Source organism: Notamacropus eugenii, chromosome 2 (genome assembly GCF_028372415.1).
Source record: "Notamacropus eugenii isolate mMacEug1 chromosome 2, mMacEug1.pri_v2, whole genome shotgun sequence".
Taxonomy (NCBI): domain Eukaryota; kingdom Metazoa; phylum Chordata; class Mammalia; order Diprotodontia; family Macropodidae; genus Notamacropus; species Notamacropus eugenii.
In genome coordinates, this window is record NC_092873.1 from 527,775,881 (window position 1) to 527,795,810 (window position 19,930).

The 19,930-nt window shown below is 40.8% G+C and overlaps 1 protein-coding gene across 1 annotated transcript in view; it reads left to right on the forward strand.

Annotated features, from left to right (window-relative positions):
• IL23R (interleukin 23 receptor) overlaps positions 1-19,930 on the forward strand; it is a 73,798-nt gene that overhangs the window by 37,530 nt on the left and 16,338 nt on the right. The window contains exons 8-9 of the mRNA XM_072649770.1: positions 701-857; positions 19,235-19,324. Of these exons, the coding sequence (XP_072505871.1) occupies positions 701-857; positions 19,235-19,324 (247 nt within the window). The remainder of the gene's footprint in view (positions 1-700; positions 858-19,234; positions 19,325-19,930) is intronic.

The window sequence follows — 19,930 nt, forward strand, 5'->3', positions numbered from 1 at the left end:
TATTATACTATATAATACATATGGATAATTACATGTAATAATATATTGCATATTATTATCATTGATATTTATCATTATATATAATATGCATTAATAATTACATGTAGTATTGATTATCATCATTATTATTGCAAAGCTCAGAGTATAAAAAGTCTAGTGTTTTCAGCACTTGAAGGCTTGGAGCAACATTACGTATAGTAAGTGCACTTTGTACTTTACTACTCCTACAGGTTTTTATTAACTTATTTCCTCCCCTCATCGTCTCTTGGACTGTTCTTTTTCTATGGCTTCCTCCAGGACTCAGTTCAAGTCTCCCTTTCTGCAGGAGACCTTCTTTCCCTCTGAGGTTACTTTGTAACCATTCTATGTATCTTTATGTAGCTATTTCTGGTCAGTTGGCTCCTTCATTAGAATGGAAGCTCTTTGAGGACAGGGACGGCTTCATTTTTTTTCTCTGCCCTCAGTACTATTCCTAGCACACAGACAGCACTTAATAAATGCTTGTTAATTAACGCTTGAGAGGACTTTAGGACTAGCTGGCTAGGTCCACTCATATCTAAACAAGAATTCCTTCTCTCCCATACCCAGCAAGGGGTCAACAGTGTGTGCTTAAAGACCCGGCAGCTCATTCGACCTTTGGACCACTATTTGTTGGGAAGCTTTTCCTACCCCTGAATCTGTCTCTGTTTCTCAATCTCAGATCAAAGAACTGGAAACCACCTTGAGGTCAGTTCAGCTCACAGAATATAATCTGGAGCCGGGCACCAAGTACGCCTTTCAAGCCCGATGTCGACAGACCGGGAGGAAGTATGAATCAAAATGGAGTGCGCCCTTTTCCCACACAACGCCAGAAGCAGGTGAGCTCTTCAGGAGGTTTAGTTCAGCTCCTTCTCCATCACTTTTACGTCTGTCCTTGTTTTTAATAGGACCAGTCACCTGGTGAGTTTTCCGCCCCTCACCTTCTGGTTGGTAATCATTGCCAAAGATACTTCCTTCCCAACATTCCACGGGAGACAGAGCCGTGAGCCTGGACGAGTTCATTCGGGCTTGGAATCTTATCTAACGTATTAAGTCACCATTTGACCCTAGACAAGTCACTTGCCTCAGTTTCCTCATCTGCAATATGGAGATGTTTACAGAGTTGTGGTGAGGACCAAATTAGATTACCTAGATTTTATAAACTGACTACATATTATCACACAGATCTGGAGGTAGAAATACCCTTAAAGGCCATCAGTCTAGCATCTTCATTTTTCAGATGAGGAAACTGAGACCAGGGAAATTAAGTAGCTTGCCGAAGAGTCCACAGGTGATACACGTTCCCTGACTCCACTGTACTATGGTGCCATTTTCTATCTATTATTAATATATTCTCCCAGTATAAGCAAGAAAAATCCTGCTCTCTCACATGACAGTAGTTATACTATTAATAAAATAGTAGGATCATAGTTTTAGAGCTAGAAGGGGCTTAGGAAAGGTCAACTAATTTAACTCCCTCATTTTATAGTAAAGAAAAGGTGGAGGGAGGCGAAGTGATGTTCCCCAAGTCACACAGACTTGTGAAAGAAATGGAATTTGAACCCATATCCCTTGACTTCAAGACCAGCACTCCTGTTAAGCAAGACAATACATGATGGCCCAAAACTTCTATGAACTCAGTAATGCTTTAAGTGAATTTGTGTTCTACCCATCACAACAGCATTGCCATAGATGTGAAAAAGCCCAACAACCCAATGTACAAGACTTATTATCTACTCTAATCCACAACAGATATGTCCAGTTTTTTATTACATTGAGTCATTCTGCCCAGTTTTTTGAGCAAAAAAAGATCAAGATGACACTAATTAGCTCACTTATGCATGCCTGAATCCCTTGGAAAAATTCAGAGCAGGGGGACTGTCTTAGTAAACAGTATCACTGGATGGATATAACTACATAGTATTATGACAATTGTCTCTCTGGGTCTCAGTTTCCTCTTTTGTGAAATGAGAGAGATGAACAGAATGATCTCCAAGCTCTAAGATTCTCTAATTCAGACCTAAGAAATCTCAGGCTTTTGAAGGAAGCCAGGGAGGAGTTGAAATGTCTTTAGCGCCCTCTGCTGCCCACTCTTAGAAAGGCAGTCTTGAAGACCAAATGGCTGGCTTGTTTTTTGTAGCCTTAATTCACCATCGCATTCTCCTTTCGAATCCTTTTGCGTATAACCACCAGTCATGCTCTGGTTCAGTCACACCTGCCTGCTAGCCGTGCACCATCCATGACATAGCATTTCCTACTGTGTCTCTTTCCCCACTCCCCTTCATGGAGTATTTTCCTTCCCCACCTCTATTTCCCAGAGGTCTTTGATTCCATCAAAGTACAGCCCAAGTGACGCCTTCTACTTGAGACCTTTCCTGTTCCCCCTCAGTTATTAATATTGTCTTTCCTTGGAAATTTTTTAAAGTTTTGTATTTTCTCACCTCTGTTTATGTTGTATCTCTCAGTGGAATATAAGCGCTTTGCTTACATCTTTGTGTCTGCTCCAAACAGAACAGTGATTTGCACACATTAGATGCTTAATGAATATTTACTGAATTCAGTTGTCCTTTACTCATAGACTCGGTGTTTCTTAGCCCATTCTAGTCCGGAAATGCTATCTTGTACTGGCTATTATTTTAAAATAATTCTAATTTAAAAATTTAACTTAAAATTAAAAAATATTCTGCATGCACCTCCAATATATGCATGTTTACCTACAAATTATAAGAGTACTATTTTCCTTACACCGTTCCTTATGCATATTATAAAACATACACAAAAATATACATTTAAAAGGGGATGTAAAGATAAAAACAATATTTTAAATTTCTTATTGATTAACGGCACAAAAATGGCTCAATTTAATTGAATAGACATCACTTTTTAAAAATCTCATGTACCTCCTGAGGGATAGGCTGGATGTGGGAAGATTCAAATAAATAATAAAATAACATAATATAAAATTACATTATATATAGCACATTAAGAAATAAACAATGATTATTTCATTACTTTGATCATGGTGTGCAGAGTGCCTGGCACATAGGCACAAACGTGTTGGCTTGGTTTGACTTGATCAGTCTTGCTGACCAAGTAGAAAAATCTGTCTCTCTCTCTCTTTTAAAAGATTTTTAGATACTTCTAATGTTGCAAATGATCCAATATGATATTAAAGGCATAGGTCATAAGTCAGTGACTATCACAGCCTTTGGAGTTTTCTCTGTGTGAATAGTCTCATAATACGCTGCAGAAACAGCAAGCAACATATCTGATTGCAGCTCAGCTACATGTTTTCAGTATAAATCAACCCATGCCTCTTTCTTTACATGGTTCTGATTCACTGGACCTTAATTTCCTTTCTGATGTTCAGTTTCTTTACCTCTATTTCTATATGATCCCAGCATGGTAAGTTGAGAGCTAGGAGGCACCTTTGAGGTCAGCTAGCCCAACCCTAGCATTTTACAGACAAGAAAATTAAGAGGCTTCCTTGAGGTCAGTCCCCCTCAGAACATGGAGCAGAGCCAGCCTGGTGTTCAAATCCAGCACAGCTGACCACAAACCCAGCATCCTCCCCATATGGCAGGCTAACTCCTAAGTGTGAGGGGCAGTGAGCACAGCAATTTGGCTGGATCTTGGAGGGCAGGGAGGGAAATAAGGTGACAAATAGAGGAAGCAGGGCCAAAGAAGAAGGCCTGAGAGAACAGGTACCTCTGGGGACCAGCATTAGTGGGTACCACTCCCTCTACTGTCCCCAGTTCCACAGGTAAGCTAGTGACTCAGCCATATGACTCAGTATACATGTCCTCCCACCCAAGCTCCAAAGCTGCTTGGGGCTCAAGTTTTTCACCATTTTAGACAAAGAGCTAATACAGTTTACTAAAGGTTAACTCCTAAAGAAACTCTGGCATGAAAATGGGAAAGTCTGTACTGGCATAATTGAATTGACTGATCTCTCACTTAGGAACATTTTTTTATCTTTTATTGTTGATATGTTTTTTTAAATGACATTCAATTTCAAAATTTCTCCCCACTAACCCAGAAAGCCTTCCTTTTCAGTAAGGATTTCAAATGCAAATACCCCCCCCCACACACACACACACACATCACAAACCCCACCCCCACCACCTCACACACAGAGTTTAGTAAATCTAATTAACACACTTGACAATGCAGGTAACACTCTGCAAACCTAGACCCCCACCTCTCCAATTAAGGGAGAGAAACACATTTTGTCACCTGGGCTCTGAGGTCAAGCTTAGTTTTTATACCTGAGCAGGGTTCAATTTCATCTTTCACTGAGGAATTTTTAGACACATTCATATCTGCCACTTGGTCATGTGAGGCTGTCTTCACAAGAGCTTTCTTTTTAAATCCCTTTATGTCCCTCAAGAACACTCTTAACAGGATTCCTTCCCACTCAGGTAATTTGTCCTTTTTCAAAGGTTCTTACCTTCTTTTGGGTCATGCACCCAGATCTTTGGCAGTCCAGTGGGGCTCATGGACCCCTTGTCAGAATAATGTCTTTAAATATATAAATAAAATACCGGACCACAAAGGAAGCCATTTATACTGAAATCATTATCAAAAATACATATTTTAAGAAGTTTATTCCTGGTATGCTATATATTTTCCCCTCAATTATCAAATGCTACTTTTAAAAACTTACCATTTTATTCATACTACTATGTGAATGACTAAGAATCCAAACCTCAAGAAACCTTTATGAAGCCTCACCTACATGTGAGTCATGGTGCTGTGCGTGCAAAGAAAAATTCAAAGTTGTTCTTGATTCAAAGAACTGGCATTTGTCCCACTGAGGAATGACATGACACACTCATGGTAGAGAGGAAAGGACATAGAATCGAGAGCATGCTCCTGGGTCATCTTGGGTAAATCACCCCCTACTCTCTGGGCTTCTGTCTTTTATCTGAAAATGTGTGAGGAGCTGGAGGAGAGTGGAAGTCCTATCTGGTTCTAAACTTGCAAAGAAATACAAGGTGACTTGTGGAAGAAGAAAGCAAACTTAGTAGGGAGGGGAGGCCTAATGGAGAGGCTGGGCTTTGAAAGAAGATAAGAATTCTGGAAGGCAGTGATAAGGAAGGAGTCCATTCCAGGAAGGGGAATATGTCCAGAGATGAATCATGGAACATGGGAAACTGCAAGCCCAGCTTGGCTAGAACATTGAGTTCCAGGGCAGTAAGAGTGGATGTTTCCAGAGCCCTTTCACATAGACTGTTACACTGGACTCCCAAAACCAGCCTGTTGGGTTGGAAGGAAAAGTGTTACAAGTCACATTTTATAGATGAGGAAATTGAGGCTCCCAAAGGTGAGGTGACTCACCCATGACTATGTGAGAATCACAGATGGGATACAAGCTTAGAATTTTTATTTGCTCTGTCCACTAAATAACACTGCCTCAGCAAGGAAGAAGAGTGATATGAAAGGTCAGAAAGGTGGGTTGGAGTTACATGGTGGGCAGCTTTAAATGCCAGACTGAGAAGTTTGTGCTTCACTCTGGAAGCAATGGGGAGCTACAGAATGTTTTTGAATAGGAGAGCGTTGGCACCAGAACTCAATGCATTAAGGCATAATGTATCCCTTTAAGACAACTGAATCTGTGGATAGATTTCAGGGAGTCTGTAAACTTGAATGAGAAAAAAAAAATCGTGTTTGTTTTCATTAACCTACAAATGAAATTTAGCATACCTTTCAGTTATGAATGTAGATAACAAAATAATTCTGAGTCGCCAGACTAGCAAAGGGCTCCATGACACAGGAAAGGCTCAGAACTCCTGCTCTAAAGGGTATTTACATTTTAATAGGGGACTAAGACTGAAACAAAAGAAATGAATCTCTAATTGTATATTTTGGGGCACTGCTGAACTCATGGAATATTTGGGGGGGCAGAATCCTCTTTACAGCCATTCCTAAAAATAATACCAAATATGAAATCTTAGGAATATTCATAATCAAGTCACCTGCCCCTCCATTTTATTTTTTTCTTTTCTCAAATGTTGCTATTGATCTTTTCAGTTCTGACATTATTTCCCCTTTGACACTATATACCATTTCTCTCCCCCACCATGCAGCCCTTACTTATAAACAAATATGTACAACCGCACAAGAACAATCCACACGTTGACCGTAGCTGGACATGTATGCCACATTCTGTCACTGTAGTGCACCCTCTGTCCACCAAGGAGCCGTAAACCATCATCACGGCATCCCCAGCAGTACAGACCTTTCACTGCATTGGGCAGGGTTCGAGAGCCTTTCTGTGTGGTTTTCCTTTACCTTATTTTGGTCTTTATGTAAATTGTTCTTCCAGTTTTGCTCTATAATTCCATTCATCCAAGCAATTCTCAAATATCTTTGCATCCTTCATATCAGTTATTTCTAATAATTCAATAACATTTTAGTACATTCATATTCCAAAATTCGATCATCCCCAATTAGTAGGAGCTCACTTTCCTTCCATTTCTATGCTAGTAATAAATATGCTACTCTAAGTATTTTTGCACAGATGGAGAAAAGAACAGACATTTATTAAATACCTACTATGGCAAATGTGACTCTGGGCAAGTCATTTAACCCTCAGTTAACTCTCAGCCTCAGTTCCTTATCCATAAAATGAGCTGGAAAAGAAAATGGCAGACCACTCCAATATCTTCACCAAAAAAACCCAAAATGGGGTCACAAAGTCAGACATGACCGAACCAACTAGTGACAACAATGTTCCTGGTGCTGTGCTAAGTACTTGACAAATATTGTCCCATTTGATCCTCACAACACCTCTGAGAAATAGGTTTTACTATTATCCCCATTACAAATGGGGAAACTAGGGCAGATACTAAGTAATTTGCTGGAGTCACAAAGCTATGAAGTGTCTGAAGCTGGATTTGAACTCAGGTCTTCCTGATTGAGGGTCCAATATTCTATCCACTGGGCCATCTTATTTCTGTATATATGGGACCTCTTCTGACTTTTGGTTCCTTGCAATATATACCTTAATGTAGAATTCTTGGGTCAAAGAATGTCTACAATTTTTAGCTCTTTTTAGTATAATTCTACATTGTTTCCCAGTATGGGTAGACCAGTTAATAGTTTGTCTTTCTGTGGCCCCTCCAGCATTGATGGTTCCTATATTTTTTCATCTTGGCAATTTGATGGGTGAGGTGTGAAATCTCAGAATTGTCTGCATTTGAATTTCTCTCATTATTAATGGTTTGGTTGTTTACCACTTGAAGGTTTTCATTTGAAAGCTAACTACTGACCAGAGTTCCTGAGTCTTTCAAAAATTGTTTGTGATGGTATAAATCTTTCTCCTGGTTTGGTTCATTTCATTCTTTATCCATTTACAGAAGTCCTCAAAATTGTTTGTTTTTACCATATTGATGCTATATATTATTCCACTGCTTTTGTGTAACAGCAAGGACCCTGGCATACACAAGAAGGGCTGCTGTACCAGTTCTTAGATCTGCTTTTCTAAAAGAAATCCAACACATACATCATTCACTTAGTTTAGGGGAAAAAGTACCCTGAACTTCAGAAAAAAATACAGAGGAAATAAAGACCAACAGACAGGGCTTCTAACTGTCTGACCATAAGCAATACATACATCACAGATCAACAGACAGATCCAACTGACTGACCATCACATACTTGTATATATAGAGAGAAGCACCAACATCTGGGTTTTCACAGCTGGGGGGCTCCTTAGCAGCTTCCCAGAGTCTCATCTGGTCAAACACTTCCAATAAGTAAGTCCCAAAACAAAACCTCATCTCAGAGTATATATATACTTTCAGAGCCAAAAGGCATCACAACCCATGAGAACCAGTGCCTCATTAGAAATTAACAAAAGGTATGTCCCCTAATCAAACTTCCCTTGAAGGGGTATAGAGGCAGATTTTGTTGTAAGTCTGTACTGGATTGTTGGGGCTGCTAGTGTATTCTCACTACTGGTAACATTGGAGGTAGAGGAGGGAGGTAGAGGAGCTCAGGGTCAGGGAACCTCAATCCATGGATTTTTTTTTTTACCTCCTTTTAGAATCTGGGTGTTCTAGACCATTGAGACGGCTGATGGTGTTTTATCTTTGTGTATATTTTCTATTTTGGAGAGATTTGAGGGGAGGTAGATCCCTCTACTCTATTCTACTTTTTAATGATGTAGGGTTTTATATTTAAAATGTATATCTATCTGGAGATTATTGTGGCACAAGGTATGAGATGTTGGCCTAATTTCTTCCAAACTGCTTGAAAATTTGCACAGAAATTTTTGTCATATAGTGAGTCTTCACTCTAGTAGCTGGTGTCCTTGGATCTATCAAACATCCCAGCTTCAATATTCAGTTCCTTTGGGACTTACTTACCTAGTTTATTCCATTCAGCAATTTATTTTTTTAAACCAGTACCAGATATTTTAATGATAATTCATTTGCAGTATAATTAGGTGTCTGGTGATGCTGTTTCCTTCATTTGTACTTTATTTTATTATTTCCATTGGGATTATTGACCTTCTGTTCCTTCAGTATTAGACCTGGAGTTAGGAAGATTTATATGCTAATCCTGCCTCAGGTACTTAGCTGAGCAAGTGACCCTGGGCAAGTCATTTATCCTCTGTCTACCTCATTTTCTTCATCTGTACCATGAGGATAATAACAGCCTCTATCTCCCAGGATTATTGTAAGGATAAAAGTAAATATATATGGGGAAATGTAATAGCAAGCATACCATTAGAGGCAGCTTGATATAATACTAGACCATGAACTGATTTCTGGAGTTGGAGGGACTGGGTTCAAATCCTGTCTCTGATACAAACTGTCATTAACCTCCCTGGCCCTCAGCTTTTTCCTGCAAAAAATAAAGGGGTGGGGCTAGAAGACCTCTAAGGTTCCTATGAGTTCTAAATCCATTATCCTGATATAGTTTGTTATCATAAAAAGGCAAATGCGAACGTGAGCGTTAAAGGTATTGGAATTGGGCAGTAGCTGGTACCAGTGGAGAAACCTTGTCTCCTCCGCGAGGCTGTAGATTTCATTACGCTAATGGAGGAAGCACTTAGCGATTATCAGCCCTTTAATGAGAAGGCAGAGGCTAGGAGGGAAGAGGCTGGCAAAAATTACAATAACTAATTAAGTTGCTTGTTTCCCAGGTGAAGGTTTTGCTGCGACTTGCAGTAGCAAAATTTCCCACAGGGACAGTGTTTTAATGATGGCTCAGTCTGCAAGGATTTTTTCCTGGTTATTTTTTTCCCTTTCTCCCAATCTGTCTCAAGATCAGGACAGGTAAGAGCAAGAGATTAGACTGCATTTTCTGGTCTCACGAAACCTCACGATCTCACTAAGCCTTCTGTGCCCTGCCCAGGTGTAGTTGAGACTCGTTACTTTAGAGTCAAAAAGTCCCAGGTTCATATGCTGCCTCTTGTACTTATCTACTGTGCCACCAGAGCAAGTCATTTCACCTTTAGGAGCCTCAGTTTAATTTTCTGGAAAAGGGGGGGAAATCACACCTAGAGCTGTTCAGTTGTTTTTCAGTCGCACCCGACTCTCTGTGACCCTATTTGGGGTTTTCTTGGCAAAGCTACTGGAGCGGTTTGCCATTTCCTGCTCCAGCTCATACCCAGACCCACCTCCCGTGTTTGTTGGCTGTAATGAAGTAACGTCTGCTAATGGCTTGGCCAAGTTTAAAGTGTTGTTTGAATGTTAGTTATTTCTTAAATGTTTATTTCACAAACGGCTTCAGTTTCCAATTCCAGGCAGAGACCTCTGTTTTCTACCGGTCTTTCTATTACCTGGATTACAAATGATCTCGAAGTCAGTCTTAGAGTTGTCCAGAACTCAGTTAAGTGAAGGCCCTTGCCCAGGTCACACAGTTAATTATCGAGCATCTATTGTAAGCCATTCCAGTTTAGTGTACTTCTCCTCTAAATACTATCAGGGAGATTCTAATTCATTTATAACCACTCTAGAGCGACATGAGGCACTTTTATGAAAAATATTTAAACTCTAACCCAGCTTAGCAGTAGCATGAAAGGGCTTGCTGTGATTTTTACCTCGTCACTGTCTTGTCAAATACACTGTGTCCAATTTCACTGCGGGCATAAAAATACCTTTGCTAGAAATAAAAAGTACTAAAAAATTCATGAACAATTCAATAAATCAATTATAGAATGAATAGCAAGCATCCAAGTTCTTACTATGTGCCAGGAAGGTGTTTTGGGTGCTGAGGATATGAAGACAAAATGAAACAGTCTTGCCTCCAGAAGCCTGTCTTCTACTGGGGAGACCATAGCAGGGACACAGACTTCTAGCTATTGCTCGTCTTCTCAAAGAGGACAGCGACGTCACAAGGAGGTGACTTACCTTGCGGGTGAATTGGATTTAAGGAAGGCAGAGCAGCCTCACTCTCCTCCCAGAGTCACTGGAGTCCACATGTACATGTATGCAGCACACAAGTGAGTATTGGGGGACGGGGAAGCTCCAGCCCTGGGGAGATCCTGGAAGACCTCAGAGAGAAGGTGGTGCTTGATTTGTCTTTTTTAAGTAAACATTTACGTAGGACTTTTAACGTTTGCAAAGCCCTTTACATATATAAAAATAATATGAAAAGATACTAATATATTGTTAAGATATCATAACTAAATTATTCATATATGATAAATAAATTAACACATGAGAAATACATGATATAATAATAGATATATAATATAATAATAAATATCAATATACAATAAATATAAGACATATTATAATAATAGCACCTACTATGTGCACAGGCATTATGCTAAGCACGTTGCAGTTATTATTTCATTTTTTCCTCATAACAGTTCTGAGGGTCCTATGCATTCTAAATTATTAATATTATTGTTATATCTCATTTGATCCTTACAACAATCCTATAAGGTAAGTACTAATATTATTCCCATTTTACAGATGAAGAAACTGAGACAGGCAGTGATTAAGTGACTTACTCAGGGTCACACAGCTAGTAAGTTGTCTGAGGCGGGATTTAAACTTGGATCTTCTTGACTTTAGGTTTAGCACTCTATCCACTAGATCACCTAGCTGCCTTTGTTTGAACTAAGTCTTGAAGGAGATTCATTCTTGTAAGAGGCAGAGGTAAGGGAAGAGTACATTCAAGGCAACGAAGCCAGCTAGAACATGAAGATGGGAAATGGAACACCATGTATGAAAAGCAAGGAAAATGAATTGTTATTATTATATATTAAGAATTATCAAATAATATATTATTATAAGGGGTGCGGTGCATAGAGCCCTGGACCTGGAGTCAGGAAGATTTATCTTCTCAAGTTCAAATCTGGCCTCAGATACTTGCTAGCTGTATGACCCTGGGCAAGTCACTTAACCCTGTCTGCCTGTTTCCTCATCTGTATGTAAAATGAGAAGAAAAGGGCAAACCACTCTAGCATCTCTACCACGAAAATCCCAAATGGGATCATGAAGAGTCGGACGTGACTGAAAAATAACAACTATTATATTATAAATATTTTATTATTATTTAGTTCAGAGAATAGCTAAATGTTAAAGAAAAGTATGTTAAATAAAGTTGGAAAAGTAGAGGGGAGCCAGATTTCAGAGGGCCTTAAGTGCCAATGTTAAAGGTACCTAGGAGTGTGGTGTAGCTGAAGCAGTTATTGAATATAGCACTGCCCCTTAGCAGCTGTGTGACCATGTGTAAGTCGCCTAACTGCTTCCTGCCTCAGTTTCCTCATAAGTAAAGTGAAGGGGTTAGACTCTAGTCCAGGTGGACTCTCAGGCTCCATCCTTTGCTTTATCCACGAAATAAAGATGTGTCATCTCTTCAAGATTATCTCAAAACTATAATTTAGGCTTTTCTAGGGATACTTCGTTTGTGTTTTTAACACCTGGCCCCGCTTCTGAGTCTGTGTGATATGCTGCCTCTTCTTATCAGCACAGGCTTTGCAAGACTTGTAAAGCTGCTTCAGAACTTTTTAGAAACAAGCTAGCAGGAAGACTGAAAAGCAGCTCAGGGTCCCAGCCTCATATCCCTAACAGACAAATATATTCTTTGCACTGGAACACGCTCTCTTCAGCGTTTCTATCCTCCCCACAAATAACAAGCTGAATGATAATGTAATCCTTGGACACGTTTTTTCAAAGCTCTCCCTGGCCATGAGTTTCCCCAAAGAAGTAACTTTCAGGAGCCTGGTGCAGTAAAAGCATGCCTGAAACCTTGGGAGAGAAAGGCATCCCCCTTTTACAGATGAGGAGAGTGATCCTCTTCCTACAGGTCCTTGTTACTTTGTTACCTCTTATCTCAACTAATGCAGCAGCTTCCTAGCTGGTCCCTTCCCTCCAGTCTAGACTGCTCCCAGTCCTTCTCCACCGCATCTGGATATCCCTAAAGCAAGAATTGGTTTGTATCCCTTCTCTATTCAAGGAGTTTCAGTGGCTTTCCATGTCCTTGCAGATGAACTACTCAGTTTTGTGTTTGAAGCCCCCATGGTCTGGTTCCAAACCATCTTTCCATAACGACTGCACATTTCATGGATTTCCTTATTTACACATGTGCTATTGTCCCTCCCTACAATGTGAGCTCCCTGAGGTCCTAGACTACTTTGCTTTTGTCTTTTTATACCCAACATCTTCCACATATAAATCTAAATGTTAGTCATTATCATTATTATACGTTCACATAGATGATTTTTCTCTTAACAACATCTTGTATTATGGATGCAGCCCATATTGGGGTCAGCCAGTATTTGAACTAAGGAAATGGAGCTGAGCTCAGCCTCTTTTCCTTCCCTCAAAACATGTTCCTCCTTCAATCCCTCAATCCATGAGCTTTTGTTAAGTGCCTGCTGTGTGCCAGGCACTGGGTTAGATTCTGGGGCAACCCATACAAAGAAAGGGACATTTTCTGTTGTCGAGACTTGCACTTTACATATATGAACATGAGCAACATGAATGTAAATAGAATAAATATGGGAATTTAAGATACAGGGGTTAGAGAGGGAGGGAGGACACTGGCGTTTAGAGGGGCAGGAGGGGCTTCTTGCACAAGGAGGTGCAGTTCTCCTTCAGATCACTATTTGGGGTGTGGGATCCTACACCTCTGTGGTGGCTTTGATGCCTCCCCATGGCAGTCAGAGGCCAGGCTTTTTTGATTTGACCGTGGTCATAGATTTACAACTAGAGTTGACCTCAGGGGTTATCCAGCCCCGCTTAGGCCCTCGAGGGGCCTGATCCCCTTGGCACTTCCTGCTTTGGGTCCTTGTCCTGCCCCATAGCCCTCCTTACTGGGTCTTCGGCAGTCTTCTCTGTTGTCTCTGAAGTGAAGTTTGCCTTTGGCTCCTCATGAATAATGTGCTTTTCCCCTTGTGCATTTCTCTAATGCAATCATTTTGTGTGATGCCATCTATCATATCCCCCATTCATGCAGATAACCAGCCAACTAATCAATCAAAAAAGCATTTATTACACACCTACTATGTGCCAGGTACTGGGCTGAGCACTGGAGATACAAACAAAGGAAAAATAAAACCCCTCATGACTCCTCTCTTCAAGGAGCTCACGATCTAATGGGGAAGGGGAGACAAGACATCGATGTACACACACACACACACACACACACACACACACACGCGCGCGCGCGCGCGCGCGCTATAAAGGGAAGGCAGCCCTAGAGAGAAAGGGACCAGAGAGCCCTTAGAGGGACCAGACTCCAGTGTGTAGCCCAATTGCTCTAGCCAAAGAATTTTTCATAGGAGCAACATTACAGAGTACTCCTTGATGCTAAGCTAGGCTGGTCATTAGGAAGCAGATAATTTGCTGCAGGACTCACACTCTAAGCCTTTCCAGCATTTGCCTTTCTCAGTATCCCCAGCTCCTGGCACCTAGTAAATGATTAACAAATGCTTATTGGCTAATTGACTGACTAGTAGAACCTACCAGAACTTCTGCTTAATTTTTATAGCTTGAGAACCAGGAGTCACCTGGATGCCACAGTGAGACGTCAGAGACAGACTCTGGAAGGAATGCCCAACATTGGAGAGCTCACAAATTGTCCTGCAGCATCCAACTATTCCAATTTTATGAGCGCCGTGTTCAGATGCCTAGCAGAATGTTTTACATACAGTTGGTGACTAATGGTGTTTGGGGAATTTAGTTAAATATGGAAAAGCAAAGGAACATTGACCTAATGTTCTATGTTGTGGTTTGCATGAATTGACTTCCCACCATTGTAATTATAAGACAGGGGTCATCTAGCCCAGCTTTATTATTTTAAAGATAACAAGCCTGAGGCCCGGGAGGTTAAGGAACCTTCCCCCCTGCCCAGTAACATAGGGAGGTCACAGATCCACGGGAACAGTGGACGATTTTAGTACTATTAATTCTATGTATTTCACTAGTGTCCTTGTGGGCAGGAGCTTTGAAGGTGCTGTAGAAAGAGGTGTTATTAAGAGCCACTTTGTCAGGCCCATGAGAGAAATCTAGCATGGCAGAGAGGATGCTTTCTATGGGCAGGAGGCTTTCCTTTTAATTAATTCTGGACAGTTGGAGCCCGTTTTGGTGAGTGTGAAGAAGCCCTTAGGAAGACCAAATTAGAAAGGCTCTGAGGGCAAAAGTGTCTGTGACTGAGGCAGGTTTCTACTTAAGAAAGGGGAAAACTTGCTAAGAATCAGCGCTGTCCAGAGTAGAGGGTGCTGCCTCTTGAGGTCCCTCTCACTGCAGGGCTACAGGAAAAGGCATAGTCTGTCAAGGGCTTCTTGGCAAGGGACAGAGTAGCTGTGTGGCTTCTGATGCCCCTCCCAGATCTAAGAAACTTCCTGAGCATCAACTCATTGTGGTCAAAACTGAAGTTTCACTCCCTTGTAATTTACTGAGAGAAAAATCATTTCCCCTTGCAGGAAAAAGTGAGTGAAACATACAACTTTCATGTTAAGTGATTTATATACACAATATTTGTTTGTGTGCAAAGCAGGATCTGTGGGAAACACCACAATAAGACGGTTCCTCTCCCAGAGAAGCCAAGTTATTGGGCGGGAGGAGGGGATGTGTGGCGGTGAAGAGTCAAGGGTGATACCCTTGGCTAAGTTGGGGGAGGGTTCTGCTCCCAACAGGAACAGAAAAGTTGGGCAAACATTGGGTTTTGCACCATCTGCCTGGGATGCCCTCCCTCCTCATCATGGCCCTATTGAACACCGCAGCTTCCTTCAAAACACCATTCAGAAGTCACTCCCTATAGAAAGCCTTCCCTGATTACCCCTTCTCTCTCCCTCCTGAAATTGCTTTGAATCATTTTGAATTTTCTTTGTATTTACTTATTTGAGCATATGATGTTTTCCTCTAGTAGAATACAAGGGGAAAACTTCTATGTTTTTATTTGGGGGATATAACTGTAGAGATCCTAATTCTCATCATAATTCACATTTAAATTCTTAAAAATATCTCACAGTTTTCTCTCTTTTTTACAAAGTGTGATGTTAAAAAAAAACACCAACCTCACTCAGACTGGATGTTAAACCCATGATACTATTGAAGACTCAGTCAGTCAGTGAGCAATTATTATGCTCTTACTATATGTCATGCACTATGCTAAGCCCTAGGGAGACAATAAAGGCAAAATACAGTCCCTGCCCTCAAGGAGATCATAGTCTAATGGGAGAGACAGGAAGCAACCAAACATGAACCAGCTACAAAGGAGAAATATAGGACATAATCACGTGGAGGAAAACACAAGAATCACCTCTGCTTTGTGCTTCCATGGTCTCACTTACTTGTGAACGTGTCGTATCTCTCCCTCCCCAGCCCTGTGGAATGTCAGGTCCTTGAGGGTAAGAACGTCTTGGATTTTGAGTCTGTGACTGCTGCTCAGCACATTGCCTGGTCCAAATAAGATTGTGACGCCCTTTGGTGAGTGAGCTTAACATCCCTGAGTCCCAGTTCCCTCCTCTCTGAAACAAAGGGTTTAGACTAGCTGAGCTCTTGGAGCCCTTCAGCTCTAAATCAATCCTCCCCCCTTCCCAAATCCTGGATGGGTAATGTCTCTTGGTGGGGTCATGCAACTGCCACGAGGTGGCAGCAAACCACAGCAGATCCACAGAACACCAGCTTCATCTCTCCATTCACAGCTTTGCCTGGGATTGGCCCGAGGGATCCTTTTGTGAAATTGTCCCTTCCTAGTTCAGCATCTCTTTAAAATTAATGCAGCAAACCTGGCCAATTTGGAAAAGTTAGGACAAGTGGGCTGGGAGGGAGCTTTGGCTTCATTCAAATCCAATAAGGATACAGAGTTCTATCCAGTGCCCATTAATAAAAATCATTTTGACCTCGATGCCGGAGGTGAAGCAGGCAGACCACTAACACATGCCTGTTTAATGTCCATGAACTACCTTCTTCAGTCAAGCCCTGCCAGGTAAATAATGCAAGTACTTTTACTCCCATTTTCCAGATGAGGAAACAGAGGCACAAAAAATTAAGTGACTTCCCCAGGGTTACAGAGCTAAGTGTCTCAGGCTCTCTCTTTCCTGACAGTAATAATTCCCTCTAATGACCTGAATCCTCCAAACTGGAGCCTTTCCACCCTCACCTGGTTCATCCCTTGCTTGAGTTCACTTGCTGGAATAATTGCTCTTTTTAGATGTTCCCAAAGTCTGCATGCTGCGTTAAACTTTAACATCTATTAAAACTAATAGCAATCAAAACTATTACTGCTTTAACATACTTTTGGGATATGCTTTATAGACCTAGAAGTGTGTCTGACATTTTCAACCAATTGCAAGTCATTTCCTGTGCGGTATCTTCTTCATCCAATATTCAAAGGACTCGAATCTTCTCTGGTTAATCAAGGAGTTGTTTCACATCTAGATTACACTGTTGATTGACTGACTGATTGCAAGTTGAGGTATCTAAGTTTTCTGTGATTAACTGGGCTTAGGGAAGGATCCCACTCTTACATATTGACATCTTCCCTGTTAGACTGTAAGCTTCCTGAATCTAGAGGCTGTTTTTGCCTTTCTCTGCCTCTCCAATGTTTAGCACATAATAGGCACTTAACACATTCTTGTAGATTTATTGATATAAAACTAATGTGGCTGATATTTAAATAGAATTTTTTAATTTACAAATCATTTTGCAGCACGTAGTTGGGGGGAAGCAGGTGCCACAAACATTATTATCCCATTATGAATATCTCATTTTACAGATAAGGAAGCTGGGACTGAAAATGATGAAGTGACTAAATGCTTTTTCCAACCTATGTCCATCATGAAAACTTGAGTTCAGATACTACAACAGATACTTCTTATGTGTGATCCTGAACAAATCCTTTCATTTCTCTGCCTCAGTTTCCTCATTAGTAAAATAACTAGGCTGTCTTAAGGTTTAAATGAGATGATTCATTTAAAGCACTTTGTGAACTTTAACTAATATTAATACAAACATATAATTAATAATAGCTAGCATTTATATAGCACTTTAAGGCCGGCAAAGTACTTAACAAATACTCTCTGACCTTCCTAACAACAGTAAGAGATCCTCATTTTACAGATGGGCAAACTGAGCAGTCAGAGGTCAAGAGTAGTTTTAAGCTTTAACAGTTTCAGTAGCTATCAAAGCTCAAAACTGCACCTGAGTTTTAAGGTTGAATTTGAACTCAAGTCTTCCTAATGCCAGGTCCAGAAATCAGTCATGATAGTTTTTATATTTTCATTTATAAGATGGATATAACAGTGCCTATCTTTTGGGGGTAGCTGTGAGGAGGCAGGGAGTTAGATCATCTGTGGTGCCATCTTCTTGGAGCCTTCACTGTTAGCTATCATTATATGACAATTCTTTTTCAATGACGCCTATGAATATTCCATGACTTAATAATGCACACAATTCCAAAAAAATGAACCAGGTCGGGAAAGAATGGAAAGCAATGTCATATTTCAAGTGATAATTTTGAAACAAAGAAATACATTTCCTTCTTGTGTAGGAAAATCCAGATAACAAGGAAATTGTTTTCTTGCAACAGGAAAGAACGTTTTACTCCAGCTTTGTTGATTCTTTTAGCAAAATGCCCTCTTCATTATGTTCAGGAAGCCATTTAGCAGAGACCCACACTCAATTAAGCTATTCCCAAAGAAATTCTACTGGGATTGCACTGTTTTTCAGAAATCTGTAAGGCCAGCTTTGAAAAGAACCCGACTTGGGGGGACAACATGGTGTATACCTTGTGGGACCTCTGCATCAATAACATACACAGCTTGGGTGCATGATTCTCTATGTCCCTACATGTACATTTTTAAAAGGAATAACTTGGCCACCGAACAATTCAGAATATCAATGAATGACCAAGTAATCAGGGTTTGAGGATCACAGATTCAGAGCTAGAAGGAACCTCAGAGACTTTCTAGCACAAAGTCTCTCATTTTACAGAGGAACCAGTGGAAACATGGGACATTGCCAAAGTCCTGTCTGAGGAGGGGAGAGCACCTTTGATCTTATCCTGGGCAGCTTTGAAAGGAGAATTGTGAGTAAAAAGAGTTCTAGGATGCCCTGATCAGACAGAGGAAATCTGCTGCTAAAAGTCGCCCCCACCCAATCCCTCTTCCTTTTCTTCCTTCCTTTCCCTATAGCCCCTGCTTTCTAGAATCTTTTAGTAGCGGTCCATATTGGCTTGCACAGAGGGTTCAGAGTAAAGACTGATTCTAAGGGTCTCTGGTGCAGGATTCCTGCTCTGCCCTGCCCTACCTCCCAAAATACAGCTAGACAGAACTGGGCATCGTTTGCAGAGCCAAAACAGAGAGAACAGCCTCCTGACTGTAATGGAAGGGTGAGGCTGAGGCAGCTTTGGAGATTCAAGGAAACTGAGTGTTATAACTACATCGATAGGGAGGAGCCAGAGGAAGACATCTTCTGAGCCAAGTCTCTTGGCCCCGGGGGAAATAAAGCTCTACTGGGGCTTTCAGTCCATTCACTTTGCAAGATCAATAAAGACACCTTCTAGTTTTCTTGACATTAAGCAGTTTTTCTAGATCATGCCGTCCATTCTTCTCGTTCTGCTTTACCAGATCAGAATCATCTATTTAAAGGCTGTTGTCTTTAAACTCCCGTTCCAAGCCAGTAAAAGTTGCTGGCTTTCTTCCATCATCAACAGGCAAGTAGAGAAACTGGTTTTCAGGCAAATCTCTAACCTGAGGCATACATAATATCACCATGCTCACGTTGTTTTCTTTTTCTCTAAGTTCCCCAGGTCTCTTTGAAATCCTTCCAAGATGAACCTCATCATATTGTACCTCCAAGTGCTTCCATCTTTAAAGACCATTTGACTTCCGGTAAGAATCATACAATAGCTCACATTTCCAGTTCTCTGAAGGTTATAAGGTTCATCTCACACCAAGCCAGTGAGGTGAGTAGTCCAAGTGCAATTATCATTCCCATTTTTAAGATGAGGAAACTGAGGTCCAGAGAAGTTAAGTAACTGGTTCAGAGTCAAGAGCTGTTAAGTATTGGTGGTGAAAATTGAATACAGAAATATTTAGGTGCCAAGAGAAGAGTGTGGGTTTTGGAGTCAGAGCACTTGGAGTCAACAATACAAACAAATGCAGAACCAGTTCCTGTCCTTAAGGAGTTTATATTCTCATGGTCTCATTTTCCTTCTTTCAAAATTTCAACCACTTAATTCATGAATTCATCCAAGTTGCTCCATTAACCTTGGACTCTCTCTTGGACCCTCTCCTCTTCTCCCTCCGTATAATTTCACTTGGTGGTCTCATCAGTTTCCACAGATTCCATTATTATTTCTATGGTAACGATTCTCAAACCCTAACCTCTCTGCTGACTTCCAGTTTCACATCTTCAACTGCTTATTGGACCTCTCAGACTGGATTTCCTTTAGACATCTTAAACTCACAATGCTTAAAATTTAATTCCTTTTCCTC